This window comes from Papaver somniferum, chromosome 2, assembly GCF_003573695.1.
Source record: "Papaver somniferum cultivar HN1 chromosome 2, ASM357369v1, whole genome shotgun sequence".
Classification (NCBI taxonomy): domain Eukaryota; kingdom Viridiplantae; phylum Streptophyta; class Magnoliopsida; order Ranunculales; family Papaveraceae; genus Papaver; species Papaver somniferum.
In genome coordinates this window covers 217,017,785-217,039,364 of record NC_039359.1, presented here as the reverse complement: position 1 = coordinate 217,039,364, position 21,580 = coordinate 217,017,785, and the positions used below count along the sequence as shown (strand labels likewise).

Genomic DNA, 21,580 nt, shown 5'->3' with positions numbered 1-21,580 from the left:
GCACGCTCCCAATTGTCTTCTCCACGCCTCAGCACTCTCCCAACGCTAGTAGAACTCTCCCATGCACACATGAACTCAAATTTTGCTTGCTTACAGTGCGTGTTGCTCTGTTTTGGTTTGGTGAATCGAACCAGGAATTTTAGCCAAAATTGACCGATTCCGTCACCCATAATTTGTTCCTCAACCTATATCACATATCTATACCAAAATTCAGCCATTGAATCGACCTACCACTACTTCATTTCTTCGTTCGAAAATTCTCCTGTGTTGTGAACATTTTTCCCGCCAAAATCGATATTCAAATGAAGAAGAGGGGTGTCCCCTTATCCTGTCTTGGTGTTCCCTTAGTAATTTGGGATGAAATAGTAATTCTTGGGTTTAAATAGTAATTTTTCTGGTTTCCTCCGAGACATTTCTGGGACGTTTCCGATACATTTCTGGGGCGCATCCAGGACATTTCTGGGGTGCCTTTAGTACTTTTCTCCGGTGTGTGAATCATCACTTTTTGAGCAACTCTTTCCATACAAGGGTATTTTCTCCAAAAACACCTAAACAAACATAAAAACACCATAATGAGAACAAATGGGTACTAATAAAATACATAAAAGAGATCAAAATAGACAAATAAATGTGTCTATCAGGTAGCATCAAGATTACGGTTTCCAATCCTAAATCTTCTTCAAACATGAAGAATAAAGAATCATATAAAAGGAAGCCTTCGCATAACAAAGAAGTAAGAAATATTTTTCTTTTTTCAAAACAATATTGTTGTCTATATTTCTTATCTGCGTTGTTTTCGCAGGATTCCGAACGTGAGCTTGATGGTGGAAAGGGGCCTAAAGTTAAGATATTTCGTAAACCTTCAACTATCAATACCGACCTTGTCATTCCTGATTTCGATTTTACGAAATTCACTATTCCTGCTCCTTCCGAAACTCAAGTTCGCGCAGATGTTAGTTCCTCTATTCAAAGTTTAATTGTCTCTTCCCCTCCAAACATTTCTATCCCTCTTAAAGAAACTTTTCCCCTTAAAGAGAATATTGTTGCAGATCAAGGAATGAAGGAAGTCTCCACTCCTGCCTCTACAGTCTCATCATGCAAGGATCAAGTCGTCTCCACTTTTGTAAATGTTTCATTATTTGCAGATACTACCACCTCAAATGATAATGTCAACATTCCTGCGCCTGTATATACCACTATTCCTTCTCCATTTATTTTCGCTCCATCTTCTTCCTCAATCGCCTCCTTTTCCCTGGAACCCCTTTCAATTGATATGAAAGTTTTGGAGGGTGTAGACTTTGCTTCTCAAGCTTTGTCTGACATTATTAGTGCTGCTCATTCGTCCATCAATGATCCTTTTAAACTTCGCATATGTACTGCTCTGAGCAAGTTGTTGTGTGAATTTCCTCCCAACAAAGCTACAAGGGATGAGATCTTCTCTCAGATTGACTCAAGCGTCCATATCGCTCTAGACGTCCTGGTAAACATTTTTATGTATGTGTTTTCTTAATTAAGTCATCGTACATGCTTATTCTTATCTTTTTTCTCCTTTAGGAATCTCATCGTCGCATGATCTTAGCTGAGGGGTATTTCTAACCTAACTACTCCAAGCTTGAACTTTCTCATCAAAATGCTTCCTTGGAAAAAGAAGTTAATAGGCTGAAAGGGTAACTTCAAGCTGTAATTCTCGATTTTGAAGATCTTCGCAACCAAAACCAAAAACTCAAAGGTACTTATTTCTTTGCCTTTTATTACTTATTATAAGAACGCATTTCCTCGTTTGTCCATGTGTTCATTAAAATTTCTACATGCATTCATTAAGATCTAAACAAGAAACGTGTGTCAGAGAGATATGACTTTCAATTTCTCGCTGAAGATGCTTGTGCAGACAATGACAAGTTGTAGATTCAGATAAATCAATTAAATAATGAACACTCATATTCTCTTGATCTGATTGACAATCTAACGAATGAGAATATTCATCTAATTCATCAAAACGAAACACTGAGCACCCAAATCTCCCACCTATCTAAGTTATTGTAAAGTGCTGATTTAAGACATCAAACCTTGTCAGAGGAAAATCTGGATCTTTCTAAGGAAAAACGCTCTTTCCTAAAGATAGAAGCGATGTTCTCGCGTCAATATCTAATTCTCCAGAAGATTTGTGATGATCAAGAGAAGGCCCTTCGCGTATTAAGGAATCAACATTATGAATCAATAAAGGAGTTAATTACTCAAAATGAAAAGATTATTCAGAGTAAGATAAACTTGACTGTGAAGATTCAACTTCAAGAAGATCATAATCAGCTGAAAGAATCTCACAATGCTCTTAAGAAGGAAAACGCTTCCCTTTTGAGGGATGAGAAAAAGATTCGATTTCGTCTCAACGGTTTAGTTGGTGATGATTTTGACAAGGCTATGGAAAAGATGAAGAATAGTGTTCTTGCTTTATCTGAATATCTTCTTTCGCTTAAGGAAGGTAGTCATATGAAGTTGACTGCCTCGATTTACTTCTCTTTTAATCATTATTTGAATTTTGTTGTTGCGAAAACTTATTTCAGGTTTTGATTCGATGTTACTCTTGCAGATTCGGAGAAGTCGCATCAATTCACTATTTCCCAACTGAGATCTGACCTAGCCAAAGTTCGCAAAGATCGTGCGAATCTTGAGGTCTCACTTACTACTTCTCGAGTTCGGGCACGAAGGCGATTTTTGTATCTTCAAAATTTCATGGATATCAACACCAGAAATTCTGAGAAGGGTGTCGCCCGTGGTGCCCATATTAAGACTCAACGTTTGGTCAACAAAATTCTCTCGAGCAAATCCCTTCTTTTGGTGAATGTTGCTCCTCTCAATATAGGCGAAGATGAGGAATTTCCTGAGCCTGGCAGTGATTATGATTATGTATGTGATGATGAGTAAGATCTTGAAACTCCCCTTCCAGAAGATCAGTCTGAAAAGGACAAATCTGGTGATGACCTTTCTAAAGATTCAGATTCTGGTAACATTGATACTGAAGATAAAGATCCCAATTCCTGCAACAAGGATGATGCTGAAGCTTCGTTAATCAAGATGCACTTCTTAATGATGTTTAGTTTTTCTTTCTCCTTAGTTTTTTGTTATATCTGAAACATAATTTATTTGTAGCACTTGTTTCTTGGTAAGAGTGATAATATGTCTTCTTATTTCAATTCTCATACTTTCCTCTTATTATATGTCTTGCAAGAAACAAGCTAATATAAATTCGCAGGTGTTTATGCATAATTTATTTTTCGCATGAGGTCTTACTTGTCCTTCCTAGTTAAAGGTATTATTCTTCCTAATAATAACTTTGTTTCTATACGACGAGATCGCGGGCGGTTTTTACACTTTAGTGTAACGACCCATTAGTCTCGCCTTTTCATATTCTTGTATTTTTGGCTCTTCAGGTTTGCTTGATGCGCAAGTATGACAAGCCTTGATAATTCCATGAGTAAAAGCCTCGTGATATTTGCGTCTTTTGACATAATTCAACTCCCTAATGGAGGGTGCTGTCCTTATATTCCCCCTGATTTCCCATTCAAGGAAGCTTACCCCTAAAGGGTTAGGGTGGGCTCCTACCACCCAATGATGCAAAAACCAGTTGTTTTCGCAGCCTCTTATCCCTCCGCCTATTTGTCTTATGGTTACGAGACCGCACCCTAAGTGGGGTTTCTCCTGACGAGTGCATCATAGTCAAGACTTGTAAAGAGTGGCTAGGTACGCTCCAGATGCCCCAGGAACTCTTGACTCAACTGTGTACCTCGGCGCCTTGATCGAGATTCTGCACTCCTTAAAAGAGATCTTATTACTTAATCTTTCGATATAGGCGTCTCTCCTAGATGGGCTTTTATTACACCCCAAATCTCCATGACTCAAGCTCCAGGGTCGATGTTTTCACATTGAGTTTCTGTTTTCAGCCTCCATGGAGAAAACAGAGTTAGCATCAGCTGATCAAAGGAGTAATCGTAGATCTCTCCCATTACCAAAGGCAGCACCCTGGCTAGTTATCCCATATGGAAAAGGTGAGAAATTTTAAGCTTTTTATAATTTTTCTGAACCAAATAACACAAATTGTAGAAAATTCATACCAGAATTGAAAGCTAAATCTGCTTAACAGAAGAGTTCTCATCAAGGTTGGTTAATTATTATTTGTGGTGCTGCTGATTATGATTACACAACATGGAATTATGGGGATTGCTTTTTATTGAATCCATTGTCAATGGAGACTATAAAATTACCTTCTTTTCTGTATTGGTATACATTAGATGGATATTTTTTCAGTGACTGTGTATTGTCTTCACCTCCCAAGAGTAGAAATAGTACTAATGATGATGGGGATGCAAATTCCATGGTTTTTATGCTTTTTATTACAAAAGATCGAAAACCAGGGAAGGAAATACGATGTAGGAAATCTTAGATGGATGTCTTACTTTAAAGGTAAGTTATACATTACGTTGTATGGTGAAGAATATTTAGAGATAGATATACAACATGGGTCTGAGCCTGTCCTGTCTATTAGTAAAATCGATGTTACTTACAATATCAAATATGATTCAATAGGGGGTATCCTTGATTCTCTGTTGTTAACATATTTTGTAGAGTCGCCTGATGAATACTTCATGATTCAAAAAGTTTTCATTACCAGAGGTGTTTATCAAGATTGTGTAACCAATATGGTAGTATCAAAGTTGGATTTCCCTTCAATGTCTTGGGTGGAGGTGACAAGTTTGGATGACCATGTCTTGTTTATAAGCGAAGATACTAGACTCTGTTGCTCGGCCAAGGAATTGGGTCTTAGACGTGGTTGCGTGTATTTTACACATATGATTTCGAAGATAAAACCGTTATGCTCTCACTGACATGCCCCGATCTACCTAAGCCGTGGTTCTCGCCCAACTGGCTCATGATTCCTACAACACTCTGGTGAGCTTAAAAAACACTAACCACTTGTTCGTGTTGGAGAAAATGAGTTTTAATTAAAAAGATTTTATGGTCTTGGTATGGTTTGATCTAATGACTTAAGGGTCTAAGGATACTCACTCATTTTTTGGGTGAATGAAGTAGAACCTTTAGTCCCACATTGTGGAAAACTAAAGAGGAGCTCCACTATATAATCATACACTTATGTATGAATTGTAAAACGTGGGTGGAGCGGGTGGGAAAAAATACATATTTTGACCCATGCGATATGCGCGTATACCATGCACCAAGTCCCTTTCCTACACGGATTTATTTTTGGGAGAATTTTTTCTTTAGGAATTTAATTCCAAAATTATTTTTTAAGAGTTTTATTTGTGGGAAATTCCTTTTACGAGTTTTACTTGTTTTTGAAGAAAACAAAAAACCTAACTTGATTTGCAAGTATCTCATCATATAAATATGACTCGAAATTCTGTTTTAAAAACACACAAGCAGCGACTATCTCTAGGCTATTTTTCTTCTTCTTCTTCTTCTTATATTTTCTGCGGCGTTTTACTTCCATCCCTGTTGCTGAGTTCAAGAGTGGGTAACTTGCGTTGTGCTAACTCAAGTTATATCGGGCAGTCTTATCCTGGACACATCTTCGCACGTTGGGGTTTAGCATTACTTCAGAGTATACCCGCGAACTAATGTGTTAAGGACAGCTTGTTGAACCTGTGATTCTGCCCTCATCAATTTGTTCGTGGTAGAGTTGTTTGATACTGTTCTTTATATTTATTGTTTGATACATCTAACGTTTCTTCAATTGTTGCAAGATTCCAACAATCTTAACACATTAGTATTCCTTGTAACAATGGGAAAGAATGATGTTGAAAAACCACAGAAGTTTAACAAAAGGATTTCAAGAGATGGCAATCCAAGATGCTATTTTATCTAAGCCATCATGAATTGGATTATGTACTTGTTCCACATGCTGAATTGATGAATGCTGAAGGTTTAACTGAGGAGGCGATCGAGTATAACAAGAGGTGTAATTTTTTGGCGAAAAATCATATCATGAATGGTTTGGAAGATGCGATGTAAGATTTTTACAATGCTAAAGAAAATTTCAGTGCTTATGATTTGTGGACTGCGTTAGAAGCAAAGTATCAAGCGGAGACTGCAGGGAGCAAGAAATTTCTGGTGGCGAAGTTTATGGACTTCAAGATGACGAATGATAAACCTGTTTTTGATCAATTTCTCGAATTTCAACAGATCATTAATGAGATTCTTGCTGAAGGTATGGTCATTGATGAGACGTTTCAAGTATCTGCGGTAATTGAGAAGTTACCATCTTCTTGGTCTGAATACAAGAAAAAGCTAAGACATGAAACTGGCGAGATCAACATGGTTGAATTAGGAAAGAAAGTCAAGTGGAAGAGATGTTGTGCACCAAGGATAAGAATGTGTCTTCTGCAAGGGACATGAGTAACAAAGCTCATATGACTGAACACAGATCTTCCAAAGCTGGAAAAGGTGAGAGTAACAATCGTAACTCTAAGCGTGGTCCTCCCAAGAAAGGTATGTTTCGAAAACCAGAGTCTAGCATTACTAAAATTAAGGGTGCTTGTTATGCGTGTGGAGTTACTGGACATATGGCAGTTCACTGTAGACATCGTAAGGACAAAAAGGATAGTGCTAACTTGGTTGAAAAGAACAAGGACGAGTTTTCTGCAGTAGTGTCTGAAGTTAATTTGGTGACCAATGTGATGGACTGGTGGGTAGACTCTGGAGCTACCAAGCATGTTTGTGGGAACAGAGACCTGTTCACCTCCTACCAGAGGGTAGGGGAAGGCGAGAAACTCTATATGGGTAACTCATCTGCATCAGAGGTTGCAGGAAAAGGAAAGGTCGGTCTGAAGCTCACATCTGGCAAGACTCTCACATTGAATGAAGTTCTTCATGTTCCAGACATCTGAAAAATCTTGTTTCTTGTTCTGTTTTAGATGATAAGGGTTTTAAAGTTTCAATTGAGTCTGGAAAACTTATAGTAACTAAGGGCAATGATTATGTGGGTAAGGGTTATAAGACTGGGGTCTTTACAAACTTAATGTAACCTGTCCTGAAGTGAAATTGAATGATTCTTCTGCTTACATGTGTGTCATCGAATGTTTGGCATGGTAGACTTGGTCATGTAAATTACAAATCAATGCATAAACTGGCTAGCGTAGGCTGCATACCCAAATTCACTTTGGATAAAAGTATAAGTGTGAGATTTGCGTAGAATCTAAGCATGCTAAGAAATCATTCAGGAAGAATGTCCAGAGAAAACTAAACCCTTAGAATTGATTCATTCAGACGTAGTTGACATGAAGTCAGTTCAAACTAGAGGTGGTAAGAAATGGTTTGTCACTTTTATAGATGATTGTACGAGGTACTGTCAGGTTTATTTGCTTAGAGGGAAGGACAATGCCTTAGAAGCCTTTAGATATATAAACGTGAAGTTGAAAACCAATTGAATGCTACCATTAAAAAACTTTTAGGTCTGACCGTGGTGGTGAGTATCTAATTCCTATTGGAGATTTCTGTGAAGAACATGGCATAATACATGAAACTACAGCCCCTTATTCACCTCAATCCAATAGTGTAGCTGAACGAAAGAACCGTACCCTTAAGGATATGATGAATGCCATGTTGATTAGTTCAGGATTACCTTCGAATTTGTGGGGGGAGGCTATTCTCTCAGCCAATTACATCCTGAACAGAGTACCCTTTAAAGGATCAGATCAAAGTCCATATGAGTTATGGAAAGGTAAACAACCATCTTATGATTACTTCAAAGTGTGGGGGTGCTTGGCAAAGGTGGCCATCCCTCCTCCTAAGACAAATAAGATAGGACCCAAAACCGTTGATTTTGTTTTTATAGGGTATCCTGAGCATTCTAGTGCTCATAGGTTTATGGTTGTGAGTTCTGAAATTTCTGACATAGGGTTGAATACTATCATGGAGTCTAGGGATGCTGAGTTCTTTGAGAATGTTTTTCCTATGAACCGTGATTCTCGAAAGAGATGTTTAGATGATCCCCTAGAATTTACATCATTCAGTCAGTCATTACCTTTAGAGGAAGATGAACCAGAAATAGAACCTAGAAGAGGTAAAAGGGTTAAAATTATGAAAACCTATCCTGGTTGCATTACATACCTAGCCGAGTCTGATCCTCAGACTTATAAAGAAGCCATGACTTGTCCTGAAGCTCCGTGGTGGAAAGAAGCTTCAATTTGTGAAATGGATTCCATTCGAGAAAACGGTACTTTTAAACTTGTAGATTTACCTCCAGGGTCTAAGGCCATAGGTTGTAAATGGATTTTCAAGAGAAAACGTAATATAAATGGAACTATTGAAAAATAAAAGGCTAGGTTGGTAGCGAAAGGCTATAAACAGATAGAAGGTATAGACTTCTTTGATACATATTCACCAGTAAGTAGAATTAGCTCCATTAGGATGTTAATTGCTATAGCTTCTGTCCATAACCTACAGATACATCAAATGGATGTAAAGACAACATTTTTGAATGGTGAATTAGATGAAGAAATTTATATGGAACAACCCGAAGGCTTTGTAGTTAAAGGTTGTGAGAAGAAGGTTTGCAAACTGAAGAAATCTTTGTATGGATTGAAACAAGCACCTAAACAGTGGCATGAGAAATTTGATCATGTGATGATTTCTAGTGGTTTTAGAATTAATGAATCTGATAAGTGTGTTTATACTAAACTTGCCAAGGATGCCCGTGTGATTGTATGCTTGTATGTTGATGATATGCTTATACTAGGTACAAACATGGATGTTATTAATACCACTAAGAAAATGTTGAATGAGAACTTTGACATGAAAGACTTAGGCCCCGCTAATGTCATATTAGAGATGAAGATTAGAAAAACTTCTAATGGCTATAGTCTGAGTCAGTCTCATTATGTTGAATCCATACTTAAGAAATATAATCAGTTTGACTGTAAACCTGTTTGCTCTCCATATGATTCTTCTTGCAAACTCATGAAGAATAAGGGTGTAGGTGTTAACCAACTTGAATACTCGAGAGTCATAGAAAGTCTGATGTATTTGATGAATTGTACGAGACCAGACATTGCTTATGCTGTGAGTAGGTTAAGCAGGTATACTTGTAATCCAGGGCAGAAACATTGGGATGCACTTAATAGAGTGCCAAAGTACTTGAAGTACACAATGACCTTTTATTTGAATTACGAAGGGTATCCGGCCGTCCTTGAGGGATTTTGCGATGCGAACTGGATAGCAGACTCAGAGGAGTCTAAGTCTACGAGTGGATATGTATTCACTCTAGCAGGTGCGTCTGTATCTTGGAAGAGTTCCAAAAAGACATGTATAGCTCGCTCAACTATGGAGTCGGAGTTTATTGCGTTAGATAAAGCAGGAGAGGAGGCCGAATGGCTAAGAAACTTTTTAGAAGATATTCCTCTCTGGCATAGGCCTGTGCCAGCTATATCTATACATTGTGACAGCAAATATGCAATAGGTAGAGCTAAAAATAGCTTCTACAATGGAAAGTATATACATATGCGTAGAAGACATGATTCTTTGAAATTACTAATCTCAACAGGCGTTATTTCCATAGATTGGACAAGGTCCAAGGAGAATATCGCGGACCCTTTGACGAAAGGCTTGTCCAAGGAGATAGTTAGTAAAGCATCGAAGGGGATGGGTCTTAGGCTCAAATAATTAAACTTTCCATGAAGGATACTCAACCTTGCTGACTGGAGATTCTAAGATCAAGGTTTCGAATGAGACAATTAATTTGCGGTAGTTAAAGGTAAACACTATCAGATAATTTCATTCCCTATGGTGTTGATGTGATAGTGTGACTGCATGTGGAGGATGACTTTTAATTAAGTCTTAATGAGTTCTATAGTTTCAATTTAAGATTGAAGTGGGGTGTAGCAGTAAACACTCTTGATGGAACTCACCTATCTGAATGAGGAAGTGAGTCGCTTCCTATAAGAATGGAGCCAATTCTTTAGAGCATTCTGAGAAACAGGATATGTCCAGGGCCAAAATGGACAAAACGGCACGAACTTAGCAACACTTGGAGGATATCATGCGTGGATATTATTTGAACTACACCAAACGCTAGCAGTTCAAGACATCGCGTTCACTGTTTAGCTAGTAGTTCCGGTAACTTCTCACTAAGCAAGGTTCAAGACCTCATGGACACCTTTGCCTAAATGGTATTTTCCTTACTCTGATTTTTTCGTTTTCCGACTTTTCATTCATGTGGGGGATTGTTGGAGAAAATGAGTTTTAATTAAAAAGATTTTATGGTCTTGGTATGGTTTGATCTAATGACCTAAGGGTCTAAGGATACTCACTCATTTTTTGGGTGAATGAAGTAGAACCTTTAGTCCCACATTGTGGAAAACTAAAGAGGAGCTCCACTATATAATCATACACTTATGTATGAATTGTAAAACGTGGGTGGAGCGGGTGGGAAAAAATACATATTTTGACCCATGCGATATGCGCGTATACCATGCACCAAGTCCCTTTCCTACACGGATTTATTTTTGGGAGAATTTTTTCTTTAGGAATTTAATTCCAAAATTATTTTTTAAGAGTTTTATTTGTGGGAAATTCCTTTTACGAGTTTTACTTGTTTTTGAAGAAAACAAAAAACCTAACTTGATTTGCAAGTATCTCATCATATAAATATGACTCGAAATTCTGTTTTAAAAACACACAAGCAACGACTATCTCTAGGCTATTTTTCTTCTTCTTCTTCTTATATTTTCTGCGGCGTTTTACTTCCATCCCTGTTGCTGAGTTCAAGAGTGGGTAACTTGCGTTGTGCTAACTCAAGTTATATCGGGCAGTCTTATCCTGGACACATCTTCGCACGTTGGGGTTTAGCATTACTTCAGAGTATACCCGCGAACTAATGTATTAAGGACAGCTTGTTGAACCTGTGATTCTGCCCTCATCAATTTGTTCGTGGTAGAGTTGTTTGATACTGTTCTTTATATTTATTGTTTGATACATCTAACGTTTCTTCAATTGTTGCAAGATTCCAATAGTTCGTTTGTCTGTTTTAATAATATACACTTGCAGTTTCAAAATGCACACTCATTGTCTTCATAATTGGAGATTTATAATTTCAGTTTTTCTTTATTTAGCAGGAATGCTGACGATCTACGGAGAGGAACAGAATCTATGTCAGACAGTAGGAGTGACAGAGGTAACAATATGAAGTCAATAGAAAAATCTAGCTTGGCAATATCGCCAATCAGGACAAGAACTAGTATAAGCAATGATGATGAGAAAGAGGATATTGAGATAGCAAGGTTTTGGTATATACTTAACGACGATATAGTTTGGTTCTTCGCAAATTATCTAAGCCCATTGGATTACCTACATCTGCGTGTTGTTTGTCGAAACTATCGATCAATATTTCCTTTAGTGAATTGGAGAAAATTTTGTTCTACTAGGAACTTACAGGCTGCTGTTTTGTCTCCATGGATGGTTTTCGCCAAGGATAATGAATCTGTTTACAGTTTTATAAACCCGATGCATAATGATGAGACCTACCTCACGAGCATCCCTGAGATGCTAGAAGGTTCAACAATTCGCTTCTCGAAAGGTGGTTGGTTACTCATGTCAAAAGGCTACTATAGTGTGTTCTTCTACAATCCATTCACCAAAGCAATCATCAAACTTCCAGACTTGCCGGGTATGTATCAGTTCCGAGGTATCTCTTTCTCGTCCTCGCCGACTTCTTCAGATTGCACTGTTTTTGCCGTCAGTAATTACATTAGCGATTCAGTTTGCATCTCCTTCATTAAACAGGGAGACAGAAAGTGGACATATGAATCCCAGTATGAGAATGTTTATTTACCTCCTAACAAAACAAACATGACATTCGAACCGAGTCTTAACAGTCCAATTTTCTTCAATGGAGCTTTTTATTGCTTGGATGTGAACGGAGCTTTAGGAGTATTTACATTAGAGAATGATGACATAAAGTGGAAAGTTCTGTCCATGGTACCCCCACCTAATTGTGATTTCATCTATAAGAGTTACTTGGTAGAGCTTGAAGGAAAGCTATTATCTGTGCTGTTAGGCCATTACGGAAAATGGGTTCGGATATTTAGATTGGACATGTCGGAAATGGTTTGGTTTGAAGTTAAACATTTAGGACGGCATGTATTGTTTATCAGCAATACATCTTGTATGGCAACAGTTTCTCCGACTAGTCGAATGGAGAACAGAATCTACTTTTCTTAGGTTGCAGAACGAAGGAACTCTATTTTATTCTCTTGATTCAGGTAAATATCATTCGCATACGAGTGAAAATCATGGAAGAGATTATTGCAACTCGAAAGACAACTTAAGGTGCAGTTGGATAGAACCTAATTGGTTAGAGACCATACGGCCAGATTTTGACTGGTCTAGCATTTAGGCCTATGTTGATTCATTTGTATGCTTACTTCTGAGAAACAGTTTCAGTTTCTTCTTCTATCAAGTGTAACATTATTTGTGTGCATCTATGAGAGCCTTGATGCTGTGTTGTATCTTTATTTGTTTGTGTGCATCTCTTCGAGAGCCTGGCCCTTGAGGCAGTGTTGTATTTTAGATGATTGATTTTTATAATTTAAATCTAAACTCTTCCTTAAATCAGTTTCTTGCATTATAAGATGAACATTTTACTTTTTTACTGGTGGCATGCCCATGCTTAATCCAGTAATATGCACAGCTACTTTAACATAATCTGGAGGCAGCATTTTTTTTTCTTTTTTTGGCTAGGCTAAAGTCGGACCCAAACCTCAGCCAACAGCGCCAAACCCCGAATTGAACCCGCGGCTTCTTCCTAACTGGAGTTGTCTCGATACCAATGAAATTGAACGCCTAACTTCCTCCTTACTCGTAAAATTGTTTGATACTGGTTGTTATCGGGTCCCCTCCATGAAAAGGCTGTATTTTAAGGCGCCGAGGAGATTAAAAAGCAGCGAAAACTTCAATGGGAAGTGAAGCTAAATGGGTTCAATTTCACAATGGTTGGGCAAATTTTTGTCAATACTCATAAACTGAGTATGGAAGCTCTGTTCCATTTGACATCAACCCAATCCTGATAGCCCCTCAACTGAGAATGGTCATGCTCTAACTCCACTGAAGAAGACAGTATACTTTGTGATAAAGAGCTTTGGATATCACACAACACCATTAACCGTTCCGGAACAGAATTCCATCTTTAAGAGCAAGTCTTATGGTGGAATCTATCATATTCCAAGTGTGGAAAAACCATTGAATGTCAAATCTAGTGGCTTCCAGATTGGTGTTTTTCATGAAAAATCCAAGCAGTGTTCCATGGTTTCGTGTAATGGTCCGTGGAATCCATGGTAGTGCTAATCAGATTAGCGTAAAATGCTATTCAGAATAGCGCACTAGAAGAAGAAAATCTCTAATCAGAATAGCGCTCAACGCTAATAAGAATAACACAAAACGCTATTCAGAATAACGTTTTTTTTTTTAATCCTATTGATGGTGGATTTTTGTTCAAGGCTAAAATTGTAAAAGCCGAACTTAATACGCTGACATCCTGCAGAGGATAAAGCTATTTGAGTGATGAATACTTCTTCACTTTACTAATTCACCTAGAAATTGAGCATGTAGCAACAATCCCAATATTTTGTGAATTAAATACACTCAGAACGGAGCATGTAGCAACAATCCCGATATTCTGTGGATTTATAGCATTATTAATTAATGCATGATTAGCCTTGTATTTCCTGTGTTATTCCCGCAGAACCCTCATTATGGTGCGGCATGACGACTGAGTGTTACTCTTAACAGAGCAACACGATTCTCCAAGTGTCAATAGTGAGGCATGCACGAAATACGCTACCCATATTTTGTCCAATTTTTTATTCAAAACAATTGGTTTTATTTAAGAAATGCATTGCTTTCGCAACTGTTGCTTCCTCTCCCAAACGGAGTTGTTGATCAAATTCAGGGATAAAGGTGGTGTTTCTATTTTCCAGTTGAGAAAGAGAAAACGAACGATATTCCTAGTTAGTATCGGCTTCTTTTTCCAAGACATATTAAATTACAGTTTTACTCTTTCCTTAATCCTTGTTTAAGATGTATTAGGTAACTAATCTCCCATATAAATGCTAAGTTAATGAATTAGGTTTTCACTTCAGTTTCATTTTGTCTGCAGCCTCCAATGGAGAAGGCAGAGTTAGCATCAACAGATCAAAGGAGTAAACGTAGATCTCCACCAATACCAAAGACAACACCTTGGCTAGTTACCCCATATGGAAAAACTGAGAAATTTCAAGCTTTTTATAATATCTGTGAACCAGATAACACAAATTGTAGAAAATTTATACCAGAATTGAAAGGTAAATCTGCTTATCAGAAGAATTCTCATCAAGGTTGGTTAATTATTCTTTGTGATGATGATGAATTTGATTACACACCATGGAATTATGGAGATTGCTTTTTACTGAATCCATTAACAATGGAGAGTATAGAGTTGCCATCTTTTCTGTATTGGTATACATTGGATGGATATTGTTTCAGTGACTGTGTATTGTCTTCACCTGCTAAGAGTAGAACTATTACTAGTGCTACATTAGATGCTGGCAATGGAAATTCCATGGTTTTTATGATTTTTAGAAGAGAAGGGAAAAAGGGAAATAAATTCTTGTGTTTTGTCATCCCGGTGACGAAAAATGGAGAACATATATGATCGCCGACATATATGGTGTTGGCGAGCTTCGGTCGATGTGTTATTTTAAAGGAAAGTTATATATAATGTGCTTTGGTGATGAACATTTAGAGATAGAGATACAACATGAGCTTGAGCCTAAAATACTCTTTATAAGTAAAATTCAGGTAAGTAACAACATCACATATGAGTCAATGGGGGGTGTTAAGCAAGTAACAACTTCAAATCAACAGACTGTCAGTCATGAGAAGACTGTAACAGAACATCAAAAGTTGGCGTATAACTAGATCCAAATAAGTTAGCTATTTCCATGTTATTCAAAGCTGTTACGTTCAACAATGCTTATCTGTGTAACAACTTGAGATTCATTCTCCAAGTATAAATAACAAAGCCATCTCCACCAGTTCTGCGTGGAAGAATTCACCAAAAACACTTTTCTAACTTGGTATCAGCCTTGATCCAAGCCACCTTCCGCAGCTCAAAAACCCTACCAACAAATACAAAAACAAACAAACAAAAACAACATCCAGAAACACAACACAAACATCAAAACCCTACATATCATGGAAGAAAATACAAACACCCTTCGTCAGGTACAGATTCATCATCTGGTAACCTTGAAACATACTGAAACCAATCACTTACTCTGGAAATCTCAGTTTAAACCCATCCTGAAAGGATATGAGCTTACTGGTTTCATTGATGGAACCAAACAAAAACCCTCAAGAACTCTTCCTGACAGTGAAGACATAAATCCTGAATTTACTGCTTATGAATCACAGGATTCTCTGATTGTTGGATGGTTAAATTCAACCTTAACTCCTGAGGTTCTATGCAATGTTGCGAGACTTACTACAACAAAAGAAATCTGGGATAAATTGGAGTCTGAGTATGCACCAAAAACGGAGCCCGAAGACGCAGCTTCACAACATGTCAAAAGGTAATAAATCTTTGAAAACATATCTGACTGAAGCTAAAAGTTTATTTCATCAGTTAGCAGAATCAGGGTGCACAGTATCTGCTGATGAAAAGAAGCAGGCAATCAGTAATGGCCTGAACCAGAGTTACGATCCAATTGTAACTTCATTGAGCACTGTGGAGGGGATGGAACTAGAGACTTTATATTCTCATCTTCAGACATTCGACATGAGGCTCGATCAACAATTGTCATTATTACAGACCCATGTTGCTAATGTTGGAGTTTCCAACTCTGCTTCCTCTAGCAAACCAGATCAAAGGAGGTTCAATAACCAGAACACTGGATCTTATCATCCCAATCTTCGCAATCAACACTTACAAAGGAGCACCCAGTTTGAGGAGAAATGTCAGATATGCAAAAAAAAAACGGCCATCAAGGAGACAGATGTTGGTTTCGTTATGGAAGCCGAATAACAACAATCCAAGACACCCAATATCTTATATGCGTTACCTGGAGGAAATTCTGGCAATCAATGGGTAACAGACACTGGAGCTACCCATCATCTCACTGCAGACATGCGCAATCTGAAAATTCCTCATGAGTACAATGGTACTGAGCATATTCATGTTGGCAATGGTAATGCATTGGAAATAGCAAACATTGGTAATGCATCTTTCACGTTTAAGTCAAGATCTTTTCAGCTAAATAATATCTATCATGTGCCTCAGATAAAAACTAATTTGCTGTCAGTCGCACAATTTTGTAAAGACAATGATGTCTATTTTGAATTTCACACTTCGTTTTTTGTTGTAAAGGACAAGCGCACGGGGATAACGCTGCTGAGAGGACTCAATAAGAATGGGCTTTATATTTTTGAAGGAGTTAATATGCTAGAGCAACCAGTAAAACCACAAGATCTGGTCTCATCTTCTCTTCCCCTTTGGCACCATCGATTAGGGCATCCAATGCTACGCACTGTCTCCAAGATATGTCATCAGTTTTCCCTTCCAGTTCAGAATAAAAGATTTGATTTTTGTCATTCTTGCCCTGTTAGTAAAAGCAAGAAATTATCCTTTTCTCTTAGAAACACTGTTTACGACAAGCCTTTAAGCTTGATTGTCTCAGATATTTGGGTTTCTCCTTCTTTATCAAGAACTGGTTTTCGTTATTATATCTTGTTTATGGATGTCTATTCTCACTATACCTGCATTTTTCCTTTAGTTCAGAGATCAGATGCATTCCAAACTTTCATTCTCTTTCGCAAGCAAATATGGAACCTAGCAGATCATAAAATAAAAATATTTCAATCTGATAATGCATTAGAATATAAGAAGTTTACTTCATATCTCAATGACTCAGGAATTCAACACAGAATTTCGTGTCCACATACGTCCCCTCAAAATGGTTTGGCAGAACGTCGAATTAGGCATGTCACTGAATTTGGTCTAGCTCTACTCTTTCATGCACATATGCCTGAGTCATATTGGGCAGATGCCTTCACCACTGCTTGTTATCTCATTAATAGGCTTCCAAAATCTAGCTCAGAAACAAAAGCTCCGTTAGAATTGTTATTCCAGACATCGTCGAACTACTCTTTTTTGAGAGTATTTGGTTGTTTAGCTTATCCTTGTCTTAGACAATATAATACTCACAAGCTGGAACCTAGGTTGTTACCTTGTGTCTTCATTGGCTATAGTAATGCACACAAGGTATATTTGTGTTTGCATAAGGAAACAAATAGAATCTATATCTCCAGGCATGTGCGTTTTGAAGAATCATCCTTCCCATTCTTATCTCTTAAGCAACAATCTCCGGTGCCAAATCCAGGTATTATACCCTCTAGCACAAGTGTTTTTAATTAAGAAATCTTTTAGACGTGGTAACTTACCAATGATTCAGGGAGCTTGTGCTGCACAATCTCCAGCACGTCATAATGATGCTCATGCGTCATCACCATCAACCTTATCTGCAAATGGATCTCCAATGGAATCTCCTACACATATTTCTCCACCCCAGCTGCAACAATCTCTAGAGATTCCTTCTCCAACTTCTGCTGCGTCAGTTAGCTCCACAGTTCAGCAATCTAATGCTACTGAAGAACAAGCGTCTCAAAGTAATGTTGTATCTCATCCCATGGTGACAAGGGCGAAGGATGGAATTACAAAGCCAATTAAAAAGTTGTGTTTGTCTGCTACTAAACATCCATTGACAGATGAAGATTTCATGGAACCAACGTGTTTCTCCATTGCTACTAAAATTCCAAAGTGGCGGAAAGCTATGGATGTCCAGATCAATGCACTCATTCAAAACGGTACTTATCCTTTGGTGAAGTATGAGAAGGGTTTATCGGGTAAAACAAAACCCTGATGGAAGCATTGCCAAATGTAAAACACGTTTGGTAGCTAAGGGCTTTAACCAACAGGAAGGAATTGATTACCGGGAGACCTTCAGTCCTGTAATTAAACCTTGCACAATTCGTCTAGTACTATCTATAGCAGTCATGAATAATTGGTCGTTGAAGCAGTTGGATGTGGAGAATGCTTTCTTGCATGGTAATCTGGAGGAAGAAGTATATATGAAGCAGCCGGCAGGTTATGTGGATCCAAACTATCCAAACCACGTTTGCAAGCTTCATAAATCATTGTATAAGCTAAAACAGGCGCCTAGGGCCTGGTTTTCTCGGCTTAGCACATATTTAATTCAACTGGGTTTCACAACATCCATTGCAGATAGCTCGCTCTTTGTTTTGAAAACAAATGTATCAATAACTTATGTGCTGGTGTATGTGATGACATTATTGTCACAGGTTCTGATCCATCTCAAATTCATAGTCTCATTGCAGATTTGGGTGCTGAATTTTCTATCAAGGATTTGGGGGATTTGTCATTTTTCTTGGGTGTAGAAGTGATAAGACAAGGACAAGATCTGGTGCTTACTCAAAGAAAATATGTTGTTGATTTGCTCAAGCGCACCAAACTAGATGGTGTCAAACCTGTTTGTACGCCACTTGCTCATAATGTGAAGATACAGAAAGGAGGCTCAGAAAAGTTTGCTGATCCATCACTTTACCGTAGCGTTGTAAGAGCGTTTCAGTATTTACATCTTACTCGGCCTGATATTTCAGTTGTTGTAAATAAGGTTTGCCAATATATGCATGATCCCTATGTCGAGCACTGGGATCTTGTTAAGAGGATAATTCGTTATCTCAAAGATACTGTGAATTATGGTCTCCATCTAAATCCATCTCAAGATTTTGGTTTACATGCTTACTCGGATGTAGACTGGGCAGGGAGTATGGATGATCGTCGTTCAACCAGTGGATACTACGTTTATTATGGAGGCAACTTAATTTCATGGAGTGCACGAAAACAAAGGACTGTGTCCAAATCCAGCATTGAGGCTGAATACAAAGGGATTGCTATTGCTACTTCTGAATTAATTTGGATACAATATCTTCTGCGTGAGCTAGGTATCTCAATCTCTACTTCTATTCTATGGTGTGATAACTTGGGTGCTACATATCTCACATCCAATCATGTGTTTCATGCTCGTACGAAGCATATAGAGATTGAATATCACTTTGTCAGAGAAAGGGTTGCAAGTAAACAACTTCATGTCCGTTTTATCAGCTCCAGAGATCAATTGGCAGACATTTTCACAAAGGGATTGGCGTCACCAAGGTTTCAGTTCTTAAGAGCCAAGTTGCACATTCGCCAACTCAAGTACAACTTGAGGGGAGGTGTTAAGCAAGTAACAACTTCAAATCAACAGAATGTCAGTCATGAGAAGACTGTAACAGAACATCAAAAGTAGGCGTATAACTAGCTCCAAATAAGTTAGTTATTTCCATGTTATTCAAAGTTGTTACGTTCAACAATGATTATCTGTGTAACAAATTGTAACAACTTGAGATTCATTCTCCAAGTATAAATAACAAAGCCATCTCCACCAATTCTGCGTGGAAGAATTCACCAAAAGCACTTTTCTAACTAGGAGAGTCCTTGATTCTCAATTTTTAAGGTATTATGTAGAGACTTCTGATGAAATCTTTATGATTGATAAATGTTTCATTATTAGAGGTGTTTATCAATATTGTGTAACCATTATGATGATATTAAAGTTGGATTTCTCTACAATGTCATGGGTGGAGGTGACAAGCTTGGATGATCATGTCTTGTTTATAAGTCGAACTACTAGGCTATCTTGCTCGGCCAGGGGGTTAGGTTTTACACAGGGTTGTGTGTATTTTACACAACCTAATGAGATGTGCTTCTACAAGTATTCCCCGGAAGATAAATCCGTTATGCTTTCACTGCCATGTCCAGAATTACCAAAGCCATGGTTCTCTCCTAACTGGCTCATGATTCCCACAACACTCAGGTAAGCTTGAAAAACACTTGTAGTATACATGCGATTTATAAAAGAAAACTCACCTCCTTCATGATTGATGATTTTTAATTTTTTGTTTGCCTTTATTTAGTAGGGATGACGATGATAGACGAAGAGCAACAAATTCTATGTTAGGTAATGGAAGTAACAATACTAAGGCAGTAGAAAAATCTAGTGTAGCAAAAAGGACAATCATGAGAAGAACTATTATGAATAATGATGATGAGAAAGAGGATATCAAAGAAGTAAAGGGTTGGGATAGACTTGACGATGATATAGTGTGGTTCATATCAAGTTGTCTAAGTCCTTTGGATTATATACATTTACGTGCTGTCTGTAGAAACTATCGATTGGTATTCCCTATAGTGAATTGGAGAAGTTGTTGTTCTACTAGGAGCTTAAAAAGCACCGTTTCACCTCCATGGCTGGTTTTCGCCAAGGATAATGAATCTGTCTACAGTTTTATAAACCCGATGCATAAATATGAGAACTACCTCACGAGCATTCCTGAGATGCTAGAAGGTTCAACAATTCGCTTCTCGAAAGGTGGTTTGTTACTCTTGTCAGAAGGTTACCTTAGTGTGTTCTTCTACAATCCATTCACGAAAGAAATCATCAAACTTCCATACTTTCCAGGTAATTATCAGTTCCGAGGCATCTCTTTCTCGTCCTTGCCAACTTCTTCAGATTGCGTTGTTTTTTCCATCAGTAATTTCGCTAATGATTCAGTATTTATTTCCTTCATTAAACGTGGGGATGAATTTTGGACGTATTCAAATCAGTATGATAATGTTTATTTACCACCCAATAGAACAAACATGGATTTCGAGCCGAGTCTTAACAGTCCAATTTTCTATAAATGAGCTTTTTATTGCTTGGATGTGAACGAAACTTTAGGTGTATTTACATTAGAGAGTGGTACTAGGTGGGAAGTTTTGTCCATGGTACCCCCACCTAATTGTGATTTCATCTATAAGAGTTACTTGGTAGAGCTTGAAGGAAAGCTGTTATCTGTACTGTTAGGCCATTATGGAAAATGGGTTTGGATATTCAGATTGGACATGTCGGAAATGGTTTGGGTTGAAATTAAACATTTAGGACCGCATGTGCTGTTTATGAGCAATACATCTTGCATCGGAGTAGTTGCTCAGACTAGTCAGATGGAGAACAAAATCTACTTTCCCAGGTTGCAGGATGAAGGAATTCTGTTTTACTCTATTGATTCAGGTAAATTTCATTCTCTAGGGAGTGAACATTATGGTACAGATTATTGTAACTCCAAAGATAACTTAAGGTGCAGTTGGATAGAACCTAATTGGTCAGAGACTAGAAGGCCAAATTTTGACTGGTCCTAGAATTTAGATATATATATATATATATATGGGCAGTATTGTATTTTAGAAATGATTTTGGTTTTTTTCGGATTTCTTGTATGAACTATGAAGTGTAACTTTATTCATATGGAACAGTGGAAGTCAAGGGAAGTATTGTATTTTAGATGATTGATTCTTATTTACTTAAAAATGAACTCTTCATTATACTTCTCCCGTAATTTGGTCTATTTTTAGGCAAAAACGAAAAAAGGAAAATATCACTTT

At 37.8% G+C, this 21,580-nt stretch overlaps 1 protein-coding gene across 2 annotated transcripts; it reads left to right on the top strand.

Moving 5' to 3' along the window:
* The first annotated feature begins 19,565 nt into the window (after positions 1-19,565).
* Positions 19,566-21,345, top strand: LOC113354552 (F-box/kelch-repeat protein At1g57790-like). 2 transcript variants are annotated; one of them, XM_026597850.1, is made up of 2 exons: positions 19,566-19,973; positions 20,077-21,345. In XM_026597850.1, the coding sequence occupies exons 1-2, from the start codon at positions 19,645-19,647 to the stop codon at positions 20,843-20,845; spliced, it is 1,098 nt and encodes a 365-aa protein (XP_026453635.1). In that variant the 5' UTR covers positions 19,566-19,644; the 3' UTR covers positions 20,846-21,345. The 2 variants fall into 2 exon arrangements, with proteins under 2 accessions (XP_026453635.1, XP_026453634.1); XM_026597849.1 differs by having other exon boundaries at positions 20,074-21,345.
* Positions 21,346-21,580: the final 235 nt, after the last annotated feature.

Coding starts and splice junctions, on each gene's coding strand:
- LOC113354552 (XM_026597849.1), top strand. CDS start 19,645: ATGATTGATAAATGTTTCATTATTAGAGGTGTTTATCAATATTGTGTA. Junction 19,974..20,073: donor ATGATTCCCACAACACTCAG/GTAAGCTTGAAA, acceptor GCCTTTATTTAG/TAGGGATGACGATGATAGAC.